This window comes from Exophiala aquamarina, assembly GCF_000709125.1.
Source record: "Exophiala aquamarina CBS 119918 chromosome Unknown aczIA-supercont1.2, whole genome shotgun sequence".
NCBI classification, from domain to species: Eukaryota; Fungi; Ascomycota; class Eurotiomycetes; order Chaetothyriales; family Herpotrichiellaceae; genus Exophiala; species Exophiala aquamarina.
The window spans coordinates 1,092,189-1,104,667 of record NW_013550586.1 but is presented as its reverse complement, the minus strand read 5'-3'; the positions used below and the strand labels follow the sequence as shown (position 1 = coordinate 1,104,667).

The window sequence follows — 12,479 nt, the reverse complement described above, 5'->3', positions numbered from 1 at the left end:
CTGGCCAGTTCGATCTGCTTCAGTTACAACATGCCATTGGTGAATAGTGATTCAGAGTATCATTATGAGGCTACCATTGATATTCACGGTCGCGGCGCCACCTATTGTTTGTTGAGGCAGCGAGGAACAGTCGTGTTATTGTTCGCCCCAGCCGAAGAACGCGATGCAATGCCTCATCCTCTCCTGCGATACTGCCTGCTGGTTGTTTTGAGTCCGTGTACTCTGAAGGACTACAATCATGTATCATGTTCTTCATCTCTACCACGACTTTCCTAACCTACAGTCTACTAACGACCGCATTTCAACTTTATCATCGAGGTCTTGGATCATACCACCCACCCGCCAGTGCCGATCTCTAGTTCTTTGAGTAAGTCAGATTCCAATCCAAAAAATGTGGGTGTTGTATAACATCGACGGCAGCAGCCATCCTCATGGCTCCATCTCTCTCCGCTGTTGGCCGCAAGGCGTCGCAAGTGTTCCGCCGTGAGAGCGCACAGTCGTCTCCAGCGTCTCGTCGTTTCCAGATTGCGCAAGATTGCAGCGATGGTGAGACCAGTGATGACGGTTCCGACGCTAAGTCCAGTCTTCCACCCCCACAACAGCAACGAGAAACCCGACCGACAGTTGCTAGGTCCATCCTCCGCTATGTGAGAAGCAATCTCACGCCTGGCTCTAGCCTTGCAGACCTCGATCGGAGCAGCTTAGGAGAGATGTCAGATAGATGGCAGGCCCGTCGTGAGGAAAACAACATTGCGATGTGGCGAATCAATTCCGAGCTCACTCCAACAGAGAAAAATCCTCTTGCTGTTTCTATTCGACGATGTAAAGAGGTATCCAAACCACAACGTTCCGGCAATGCTCTCTCTCGTTGCAATCAGCACACTACTCAACCAAAGACCAACGTATACCGACACCAGCCTAAGCCAAGTGTTCCGAAAGCAATAGAGGGTGACTTCTTCAATAGCGCTGACTCCAGCGAGCAATCCAGGCCTGAAGGAAGCCGAAATGTACGAGCAAATCCAAACTTCACTCGACGGTCCTCACTGCCATCTATCCCATCCAGTACCCAGTCCTATCGAGAGAGACAGCTTCGTGGAACCCTGGTTCGAAACTCTTCCATGAACTGGGAAGTCGTCCAGCCTCCGATTACAGGAGCAGCAATTCTAGAAGCCGTCCAAAGCGAGATTCGACCAAACGTTCAACCCACCGTCGAGAGCTTTCGCACAACAGACGGTCGTGCCTGGGCTGACTTCAGCGAGGCCGAGTTCGCTGGCGACAGCCAACGACGTCTCGTGCAGGTCGGTCACAGCGAATGGCGGCTGGTTTCTCCAAGCAGCCAGAACCTCGCCGAGCAGATGATCCCCGACTATCCTCCAACGCATCCAAGCCGGATCGTGCCTGATGAAGTCATCCCTCAGAGCCATATCTTCGCCGGCAGCATGGCTCGACGGAATTTCAACAAGCACCCAGCGAACAATCCAATGTGGGCAGAACAGTTTTCGCACCCTGCAGTCCAGAACCTGACCGCGGCGGTCCAACATGCCTCCACGGATATCCACGCTCTCATCGTCGAGAACTCAACTTTGAAGTACGAGGCATCTGTGAATGCACATAAGATCCGTGGGCTTGAGCAGGAGTTGATGAGAAGCACTGAGCTCCTTAAGGAGGTCAATGTGAACGGCGAGGACTACCGAGCGTTTGTTGCTGAGCAAGCTCTGCGAAATCTCGAGACCCGGATGGAGGAGGAAGGACATCGCGGTTGTTCTCGGGCTGGAACAATACAACGGGAAACGAGCGATTTGTATGGAAGCGGGGTCGGCATCAACGAACATGGCTTTGAGAGCGAGTCTTCTTGGAGATTTGATGGTGATGATGCGGAGGGAGAGGAGAAAGGGGACGCCAACGCCGACGAGTGAGCCCGTTCAGACGCCTCAGGCATCAGAGATTCAGCTTAGCTTTACGGCACCATTCTCTGCGATGAGTTTTGCTGCATTCATGGTACGACGTGGGGGCTATCTATAATGTGGAGGAAAGGAAGACATTTCCAGGTTCTAAACCGTGGGAACATAATAGAGTATGGAATGTTCTTTTAGGTTCATCGCGGAGAGCTATCTCTCTCTCTCTCTCTCTCTCGTATTAGGGAGACGGGCGTGAGGGCGATGCGATGCTCGGACATTTCAGCAGGTCAGCCCAAGTTGCATTCTGCGTCATGGAATCAATGATTGAAGCTATCCTCATGTAGCAATAACAATGAGTCTGATTGACTCGATAATGGCTGCGTCGGGCCTTTCTACTTATCCATCAGCAACCCACTTCATTTCTTGAGCACCTCCTCAGTCGACACATGGAAGACCTTGATTCCTTTGAGATCCTTTGCGCCTCTCAACAGAGGAATGTTGTCCTTGAAGACTTGAGTCTCACGATACTCCATGTGGGCCTGGATGCTCGTCCATGCAATTAACGCAACGTATATGATGCCCTTTTCATCGGTGCCAGGGATGTCGATTTCCTCGACACCCCAGCCATGTGCGATGGCCTTGACGTCTGGCGAGCTGTCATTGACGATCTCTGCAAATTTGTTGATGTTCGTGTCGAAGGTCTTGATGTCCTCGGCGGAGTAGTTTGCTGGGAAATAGATGTTGAGAACCTCGGTGGCACCGCCTAGCTTGAGCCCATCGGACGGCGGGAACGGCTCAAACTTCACATGGTGAAGGGACGGTGGGCCAGCGGCAAGGCTGAGGACTTCTTCCATGAATGGTTTGTAGATGCTAGCGATGAGGAAAGGTCTGGATTAGTCTGGGGTTCTTTCTATCTACCTGTTCGCCGTATCTGTGGCGTACTTACTCAGCTGCCATGAATTTGTTATGGTCTTCGACAGAGTCCCAGTCGATGAAAAGAGTGGCTATGGTGGGATTCTCCTTCTGTTGCGCGTAGAAAAGACGTTGCGCGCCTGGCTGTGACAAGATGGTCTGGAACGATTTGTCAAGGACGGGCTTGAGGCCACTGGCTGGATCTGCCGGGTCTTTGCCCTCCGGCAGAGGCAGATAGACGATTTCTGTTACTGGTGCCATCGTGTATGTTGAATTGATCGCCTTTCTCAGTGGCTCAAAGAAGGGGTCGTGATGCAAGCGACCTTCCGATGGTGTAGAATTGGTGAACAAGATCGCACACAGCGGGACCTACAAGGTGTTTATAGCGCCGGGTTTCAGGCAGCCGCGAATATAATCAACATATAATCAACTCCACTCAATTCAAGGATTCGAACTATCCAGGTGTTGCTTTTAAATGCTCGCTGTCGAAGTCGGGGCCGAAGAAGCGATCGGAAATGCGACTAAAACGTGGGGACATCAGCTGAACGAGCAGCCTCCAAGACCGAGGTGTAATTAAATCCCACCTGGGTTTCTACAAAATCTCCCATTGGCCGATTGTCTCCCATCTGGCAAATCTTTGGAGAGACGCGGCCGCGTTTCATTATCTAGCTTAATTAGTCCGAGAGAGCCGGATGCGAATGTGTGTTAGTTCAATCCTGAGAACTACGGGTTGTGAACCCAGTGAAGGATGCAGCCTGAGTGTATCACTGCAGGAAGCGGGCGTATGAGGATATTGTTGTTTACTGTGCACTTGTTAGGAGATACGGGTAGGGAATCCTCCGTAGGTGGTTTGAGATGGAAGCCGATGATGACATACAGGATGGCCCTGAGGAAGGTGCTGCCCTACTACTGTACGAGTAAGTACGGGGTACTCAGAGCAGGAGCCCGGGAGCGGACCGTGGACGAAGGCAGGGGCGACCATGGGCACCAAAGGGCAACCTTGATTAGCCGCGGTGCCTGGCAAGATTGGCCCAATACTCCGCCGTAGTCGAGCAGCTCCCCGTCTTCCTCCTCGGTTATCGACGGTGTGGGGAGGCTCGTCTCTCATCCTTTGCAAGATACAATTGGAATGCCATTTTCTTGTACAATCCTCCGACTTGATCCTATCCTCTTGCTCCAAAGGTGTCGACAGGTACCCGACGGGAGAACGCATAGCGCAGTGTAGGAGTGAGAACCACAACCCAACCATGGCGTCTTCCTGTGCACCAACCAATGCTGTGCTGCGGACTCTAGGGCGAGCACTCAGAGAACAACAACTGCGATCCTCAAGCAGACCCCTACACCATCACCCTCACCATCGTGTGTGCTCACGCTCAGCGGCCACCTTCACCCATCCTCGACATGCTCAAGCCATCTCCGTCCTCCCCACCGCGGTCGACAAGTCCAGTCAGGACTTCAAGGATAATTCAGCGCAATTGACCCAGATCATGACCAAGTATGCTGAGCTGCACCGGAAAATTCAGAAGGGAGGCCCTCAAAAGGCGCGAGACAAGCATGTGGAAAGAGGAAAGATGCTGGCAAGAGATCGCGTTACAGCCCTGATCGATCCAGGCAGCCAATTCCTCGAGCTGTCGCCTCTAGCTGCCCACGAGATGTACGACGACGATATTGCTGCGGCCGGCATCATCACGGGTATCGGCACGGTCGAAGGCGTCACATGTATGATCGTAGCAAATGACGCTACGGTCAAGGGAGGAACATACTATCCCATGACCATCAAGAAGCATCTGCGAGCTCAGGAGATTGCTCAACAGAACAGACTGCCATGCATCTATCTAGTTGACTCGGGCGGTGCAAACTTGCCAAATCAGAAAGACGTCTTTCCGGACCGAGACCATTTTGGACGCATCTTCTTCAATCAGGCAAGAATGAGCAGCCAGGGAATCCCACAAATCGCTGTTGTCATGGGTCCTTGCACCGCTGGAGGCGCATACGTCCCTGCAATGTGTGACGAATCCATCATCGTCCAGAAACAGGGAACCATCTTCCTCGCTGGACCACCTCTGGTCAAAGCTGCGACAGGTGAAGTCGTGTCTGCCGAAGACCTCGGCGGCGGGGAGCTACACAGCTCGATATCTGGCGTCACCGATTACCTCGCTGTGGACGATGCACACGCTCTCGTCCTCGCGAGAAGGTCGGTGGCCAACCTGAACTATCCCGCGGAACAGCCCGCCCCATCCGAGGTCAAGGAGCCGCTATATGATGTGGATGAGCTAGCTGGCATTGTGGGCACCAATCTTCGCAAGCAGATCCCAATGCAAGAGATCATAGCCCGTATCGTCGACGGCAGCGAATTTTCCGAGTTCAAGAAAGATTATGGAACAACCCTTTTGACCGGATTCGCCAAAATCTACGGCCACCGGGTCGGTATAATCGCCAACAACGGCATCCTCTTCTCTGAATCGTCACTCAAAGGTGCTCACTTCATTGAACTTTGCTGCCAGCGCAACATCCCGCTGGTCTTCCTGCAGAACATCTCAGGATTCATGGTTGGCGCCGACGCAGAGAAGGGAGGCATCGCCAAGAACGGTGCGAAGCTCGTCACCGCCGTCGCCTGTGCCAACGTACCCAAATTCACTGTTGTCATCGGCTCAAGCGCCGGAGCGGGGAATTATGGCATGTGCGGCCGCGCGTACTCGCCACGGTTCCTATGGATGTGGCCCAACGCAAAGATCGGTGTCATGGGTGCTGATCAGCTGACCGCCGTCATGGAGACCGTGGGCAAATCGGTGGATCCCGAACTGCGGGATCGTATCGAGCGTGAGAGCGACGCCACCTTCTCCTCCGCTCGACTGTGGGATGATGGAATCATTCCACCCGCTCAGACGAGGCACATGCTCGGCCTTGGCCTCAAGGCTGCGTTGGGCGGGCGCACCGAGGACGCAAGCACCAAGTTCGGTGTGTTCAGAATGTAAAAACAAAAGCCAGGGAGAAAGTCATCATTGGATCCGCTTCACACTTCTACCTTGCGACTCGGTTAGTGAACCACGCTGTTGGTTCGCCACCACATAATAATTCAGCAGGCAAAATGGATAGAAAGCTCGGGAAGGCGAAGACAGTCTCATCAACGAGCCAGGCATCAAGACATTAACCAGGCGAGAAAGGGCTTGCGTGCAAATCATCTGGTCTGCTTTTGCTGCTCTGTCCATTACGTCGCGAGTCGGTAAGTCTTCTGCCTAGTTTCCTTGTGCACTCTTTCCCTTTCTCTCTCCCTCGAGGATGGATGGTCCCCCTTTCGCTCGCGTGGCCTTTTCGTTCCCATTCTAATTCGTTACAACGCCAAGTTGATGCTTTGGTTGAACCTTTTGCCTCATCTGCCCTCAAAATATCCCAAGCCCACTGATGCACTGATGCTAACCTTTCTACTAGAAAGATAACTGCCCAAAGTAATCAAATGTAATCACAAGATGACACACCGGTCTCGATTCCGGGGCCTCCTACCACGGCGATCCTGCCTGTTCGGTCGGTCCCTCCGCCGATAAGCCAGTTGCTGGTCATGCAGTTGGTTCTGTCCGGCGTCCTTCTGTAGCATCTGAGCGCTGAGATTGAGGAAGACCTCGTCGACGTTCGTCCGCCTCCTGGCCGAGGTCTCGTAGTAAGGCTTCTGGCCCCACTGCTGAGCGAGCTGGAAGGCTCTGGCCCGGGGCACGGCTCGCTCGTCTTCCATATCTGATTTGTTGCCGACCACGACCAGGGGGATGTCTTCGTCGTCTTTGATGCGGATGATCTGCTCTCGGAGCTCAGCCAGTTCGTAGAAGGAATTCATGTTGCAGATCGAGAACACAAGCAGAAATCCTTGTCCTTGCTTCATGTACAGCTCTCGCATGGCAGTAAACTGTTCCGTGCCCGCCGTGTCAAGACTGGTAAAAGGTTGAGAAACCGAGTTAGCCATTTGGCGCCATGCCAGGGTTTTCGGTTTCTTTCGGGCTGGGCTTCAAACATCGGGGGGACAGTAGAATTGTAAACAAGAATAGCAGAAAGTTCACACGTGAAGCAAGGGTCCTCGAACTCACATTTCTAGCATGATCTGTCGGCCATCCACATTAACTTGTTTCCGGTAGGAATCTTCGATGGTCGGGTCGTAGCTCTCGATCCAGACGTTTTGCACGAACTGGGCCGTGAGACAGCTTTTGCCAACCCCGCCTGTTGAAATCGACGAGTTCGTTAATTTTTCCAGGGTTTCAAGGAATAGACGTGTGTTGTAAATGAAAGTACAACGGGTAAGTTTTTGGGTACGTACCAGCGCCGAGCACAACAATGTGGTATTCTCTCCTAGAAAATCGAAAGCCGCCCAGGTCAGCAGATGGTTCTTCCCATCACATCCTCCATCCGCCGTGGAGATCGCATCTTCGCATGGGGAGCGGACGGAAGAGGATCAGTAAGGCGCCAGATGGGATTTGATGCCTACCTCTGCTGGGCACTCATTCTTCGCTTCCTTTCCCACACAACACGCCACAAATTCTCGGATTTCGTGTAAGGCCTTCTTCCTTCCCCCACAACCTTCCTGCTTGCCCTAGCTCCTGGAGGCACGCACGCGCGCTCAAGCCTGCAGGCGACGAAACGGGACCAGGAGTTGATGGATTTTGGTCGTAGACAGGACGCAGAAAATAAATTGATCCGAGATCTCGCCCAGCCTACTACATCTCAGAGACCTCCCACCGCAAGAGACAATAGGATTCACCGAGCCTGGTAGATAGATAAACCCTCCTTGAGATGCGGCTCAGATGTGAGGTTCTGGGACGGTGGAGCAGGAATGCTTTTCCTCTTGTCGGGTGGTCGATATGGACAAGTTCAAAAATCTCTTTCGTTTGCAGAGCTCCTTTCTTGAGTTTTTGGGTGGCAGAGATGGCGTGCGGGCAAGGACGGTTCGCTACGTTCTTAGTCCGACCTGACGTGAGTTGACTTAATGACAGGTGCGCACGCCGGATGGAATGGGAGGTTCGGCAGTAATTAAGTCCCTTTCTGGATGCCGAATGGGCGTTGGTTGGAATTGATTGAGCTTTGGTGCAGAACTACGTCGGCCCGTCCGATCGTGAAACTGTCCTCCCGTAGGGTGGTTGGTGGTTGGTGGTAGGCTGATAGCAAGGCTCGTTCAGCTGCTCGTATTGCTCGTGGACCCACTGAAGCCGGGAGACGTGTGGTCTTCAACCCGAAAGGCGAGGCGGGCCAAAGGCAAAGGCAGTGAGACGTAGAACTGGTGGCAATAAGCTTGTTGGATGTCGTTGATTGTTGGGCTTCAGGTTCGACTTGGATGGCAACGACGACACAGAGGACGGTTGGCTCCTTCCCATTTGCCTGAAGTGGGGCTCCTGATATATGTTTGCCAGCTTCTACGGAAGTACGAGTAGCAGATTGACTCTATTGGTACAGACTCGGTACTGATTGACTGCTGGGCTTATGGGACTATAGGTTGACTACCGGCAAGCAAGGTCCTGTCGGTGCGACTTTTTTTTCTGAAAAAATTCTTAGCCTGCCTCGCTTTGTCTGCACCTTGCACCGCTACGTGTTAGCCCTGCATTCCATCTTGATGAGATGGGTTTAGCCTGTCTCCCAGGTGCAGTTAGTCGAGGCGCTTGTCAACAAGAGGCCGGACTCAGGATGGAAGTCAATGGAAAAGGACACCCTCGATCACCGATTGAAAAATAATGGGTCCTGGGGGTACCGGTACGGAGCACGGGTCATTGTAGCGGTGCATGAAGCGTACGGAGGACCTCCCACTAGGTAAGTCTATGAGATAGCTTGGAGTCCAACCGGTTGGCTGGGACGTGCTAAGGGTCGAGTGGTTCCCCGTTAGTGAGGCAGAGCTCGCGATGTCGTCGAGTACCTCTTTGGTGATCCCTGCTCGGCACGACGATCATTCCCAGGGGGTTATGGGCCTGGTCAAGGACCCGAGGGGCCCTCGGGCACAGTTGGGCGCCTCCTTGTCGACCACGAGCCCCAGATGCCCGGCTCTCGAGCATGTATAACCGGAGCGGGTTTAGATCCCCTGGAATCTGCTGCCAGCCTGCCACTCAAGGCTCGATCTGCTTGCCGGCAGCAGGCCTTCCAGTCTTTCCCCGAAGCGCGGAAGCGATGATGCGTGTGCCCCGGTAGCGGGAGACCCTCACTTTCTGAGAGGCCCATTCGGAGCATTGTGAGGCAGCAATAATGGGTCGGATACATCATGCGACTGACTGGTATGGAGAAAGGGCCCTTGTACCTGCGCCTGGAGGATCCATTGGGCCTGTGGATTAGGGACCTACATACGAGCGAGACCAATGCCATCAGGATGTCTGTACCTGAAGCTGACGCTCGAATCAATAGTAAGAGCACCAATTTAGCATCTACTCATCGTGCTTAATAGACATCCATCCATTCAAGCGATGCGCGACGCCCTTTCGTCTACAGTATCGATCACATTTTCTATCGCTTGACCAGAGATACCAATTACGAGGACAAGCAGCATTCCTCACACGGTGTTTGGTGTATCACTTTGGGCAGGCTCTATCCTACGCTCCCGACGCACTACTCTGTACTAGCCACCACACAGGCTTCATTCAATCTCAGCAAGGATCTCTTTCGTGGCTTCGCCCCAAAACAAGGGACCTGTAACACCCCAGTTCTGAAGGATGGAGAAGCCCGCCTTGCCGGGAGCTCGCCACCGAGGCTATCGTCACTCCTGTGTCGTTTCTTCCCAACTCCAGGAACGAGTCGCTCGACACCTCACAACTGTTCTATTTCAATGCCAGGAGGCCTGGACGTAAGGAATCTCCTGCAGGCGGCTTCCATGGTTGGTGTTCTACACTGTTCCTTTTCCGTCTAAACGTCCCCCAGTGTAACCACCAAGTATGCTCGCCCCCGGTTTCTTCCACAATCCTTGAGCACAGACCACACTCCTTCAACCGGCACTGCCACCATCCAAATAACTTCAGTACCTGCCCAGCCTTGTCGTCATTGGTGAGGGGAAAACGACAAAGCACGGCCTCAACTCTACCCAGCCTCGGAGTCCTACTTGGCACGGTTGTCCTGATTACGCCGTGGCCTTGCTCGCATCAAGGATAAAGTTCGTGCCTGAGATACATGCTTTGGAGGGGCAGTGAAGCAATTGACCAAGGGTGTTTCTCCTACGCTAGGTACTGTAGCATTGCCTTGCTCAGTGGGATTCTCACGTCAACAGTTTCGCACCGTCGGTTACAAGCCCCCGAAAGAACAGCAAGATCAACGTCGACGAATTCCACACTGCGGCACAGCTACTGCTCCGTAATACGCAGCAGGGTTTGTTCCATGTCCAACCTGTCCCGAAGGTGGTGATACGATGACGGAGGAGGCTTATATCGAGGACCCTTCCGACCAGGGACCGGCCAGGGATACACCCATCAAACACAATACCTTCGATTCCCGTCCTTCTATTTTTTTTTATCTATCCACTTTCTTAACCAAACATATACCCCGCCGGAAAATATCCCGGTCTCTACGTATGTGTGTGCCTGTCGAGCTTCTTCCTGTTCTGGGCCCGAGCCAAAGGCACCGTTGCGGATCTGGTATGTAGATTAGACTGGGGACCTGGCATCAGAAGTTGGCTAAATTCCTCAAGTTCAATCCTTAGGCCTCAAGTGCCAATCCTACCGTCATATGCTAATTGTGTCATACAAGAATAAGCAGGGCAGAGCAAGCTCTTCTTTGCTGCCACCGAAGAAGAATATCTTCCTTCGGCTGGTCCTGCTAGATGGCGTTGTTTGCGCAAACCTAGTCATCTTGCTTAAGATACCATGCCCGGTGGTCAGTTCCGAATTCTTCTCGCGTCAAAGCCACCCGAGCATTTCTCCGTACACCCTGGCGTTCCGACTCACGATTGCTGCAAGCATAAAGGTATGAGGTATCCATGGGGTTGCCCAAATTCTGAAAGATTCCCATGTTCATGCATTCCGGAGTAAGTCCCCGAACCCAACAAAGTCCACGATCTAGGTAGGGACGCCGCCGATCGTAGTTCTCGGCACTGACTCCGTACCTTCGAGATCGATGGGTGCATAAACGTCTGGTTGGCCGCATCTAAACTTTCCTGGGTTGACGATCAGGTATCGGTTATTGGAACCTCATAACAACCCCTTTAACCGCTGCCCGACACTGAGAACGAAGTCGCATTGGCCTTCGGAAAAGGTTTCAGGCGTGATCTACATCTTGTCTTGCCTGGTGGGCCTTTTGCTTTGTGTTGTTTCATGACAACACTTAGTAACGAAGGCAAGCGAATGTCTTCGCGCGCAAACGGCACCAAACCCTCATATTAGATGAGTACGTACGTCGCCATGTCAAATGGCAAGCAGACTACTTTACGAGTAGGTAGGTGGCTTACCCTAGTAGCCCAGAGGAGAAATGGAGAGTGATGCGATCGTTGCATATCTCTTCCGCAACTCCACATCTGAGGGCCTACAAGACCAGATTTAGCTGACCCCCTTTTCATCGCCATGCGTCTATCCTTCTTGAAAGCGCTGATCTCGTGCTGTGTGAAGACGCATACAGCCTATTGACCCCAATTCAAGACGCCCTCAAGTGTGTATGCGGTCCCAACACCCGCGAGTCTGCTGGGGCCTGCGCATCGCATCCGCGGCTCCTCCGTACCAAGTCACAGCAACACACCAGGCTACCCACCCCTGGGGTGGAGGAGTAGTGGATGTTCCTGGACACGGCCGTGCTGACCGCACTGTCCATTGTACAACTTCGAGATCAAACGAGCTTATTGGTACAGTACAGTAGGCCTATACTCCGTACCTCGATACCTGGATCTGTGTGTGCTGCGATCAAGGGTTCCTTCCCACGTCCGACTTATCGTTCCTCCTCACCCCACCTTCCCCCACAATCAATAGGCTGTAATCTGGGTGCTCCGCTGATCTGTACTGGAAATTGGCGGATTAATAGGAAACTCCCTTTCCCAATCCTGGTACGGAGTACCTACCTCGCAGGTATCATCAATAGCGCTCCCGCTCCCTCCTTCATCGGCGACAATGCGATGGACCTGGCAGTCTCCCGAGTATTAGATCACGAGGGAGACGCGGGTTTTTATGGGTCTCGGCTTCGCCAGATAAACATCGTTGGTGTCGTCCGTAAATGTATGTACGAAGTGCTGAACCACGGCTAATCCTAGGATAAAGTCATGCACACACGGGTAAGAATCATGTCGATCCTGTAAATCTTGCGGCTCGCATCTTCAACAGCTAATTGCATTGACGGGCAATTGTGAGTTCAAGGATTATGAGCTGCGTTATTACTGCCTAACTTTACGGACATGAGTTTCGCTCCACGCTGCCTTTCCGAGGTGCTGACCGCCAACTATCTGTTCTGTCTTCGAGTGTTGACTGAACGCATCGCTTGGTCTGGCGCTCAAGACATAAGTTGCACCAATAATCCACTGTGGCGCTTGCGTTTCCGTCTCCCACCTTGGAAGGTTTCAGTAGTCTTCGGATGGTGATTCTGCCAGTTTTCAAGCACCACCCGTCTTGTTTACGTGACCACCAACTGCGCGTTTCCTGGCGCTTTGCAGGGGACTTGGTCCTCGGGCCAACCAATTTGATACTGCAATGTATCCAGGCACAGGATTCCATGTGAGATCTGCGTAAAAAGGAGACGACTCGATCC

At 52.9% G+C, this 12,479-nt stretch overlaps 4 protein-coding genes across 4 annotated transcripts; 2 read left to right on the top strand and 2 right to left on the bottom strand.

Moving 5' to 3' along the window:
- Positions 1 to 431: 431 nt before the first annotated feature.
- Positions 432 to 1,916, top strand: A1O9_02222 (uncharacterized protein; the record flags this gene model as incomplete). The annotated part of the gene is made up of 1 exon (XM_013407797.1): positions 432 to 1,916. One exon carries the CDS (start codon positions 432 to 434, stop codon positions 1,914 to 1,916), a length of 1,485 nt encoding a protein of 494 aa, XP_013263251.1.
- Positions 1,917 to 2,314: 398 nt separating this feature from the next.
- On the bottom strand, positions 2,315 to 3,071 carry A1O9_02221 (uncharacterized protein; the record flags this gene model as incomplete). The annotated part of the gene is made up of 2 exons (XM_013407796.1): positions 2,315 to 2,768; positions 2,845 to 3,071. The coding sequence occupies 2 exons, from the start codon at positions 3,069 to 3,071 to the stop codon at positions 2,315 to 2,317; spliced, it is 681 nt and encodes a 226-aa protein (XP_013263250.1).
- A 986-nt stretch (positions 3,072 to 4,057) lies between these two features.
- Positions 4,058 to 5,785, top strand: A1O9_02220 (3-methylcrotonyl-CoA carboxylase beta subunit; the record flags this gene model as incomplete). Its single annotated transcript, XM_013407795.1, has 1 exon — positions 4,058 to 5,785. The coding sequence occupies one exon, from the start codon at positions 4,058 to 4,060 to the stop codon at positions 5,783 to 5,785; it is 1,728 nt and encodes a 575-aa protein (XP_013263249.1).
- A 485-nt stretch (positions 5,786 to 6,270) lies between these two features.
- A1O9_02219 (Ras family, other) lies at positions 6,271 to 6,762 on the bottom strand (the record flags this gene model as incomplete). Its single annotated transcript, XM_013407794.1, has 1 exon — positions 6,271 to 6,762. One exon carries the CDS (start codon positions 6,760 to 6,762, stop codon positions 6,271 to 6,273), a length of 492 nt encoding a protein of 163 aa, XP_013263248.1.
- Between the last annotated feature and the right edge of the window lie 5,717 nt (positions 6,763 to 12,479).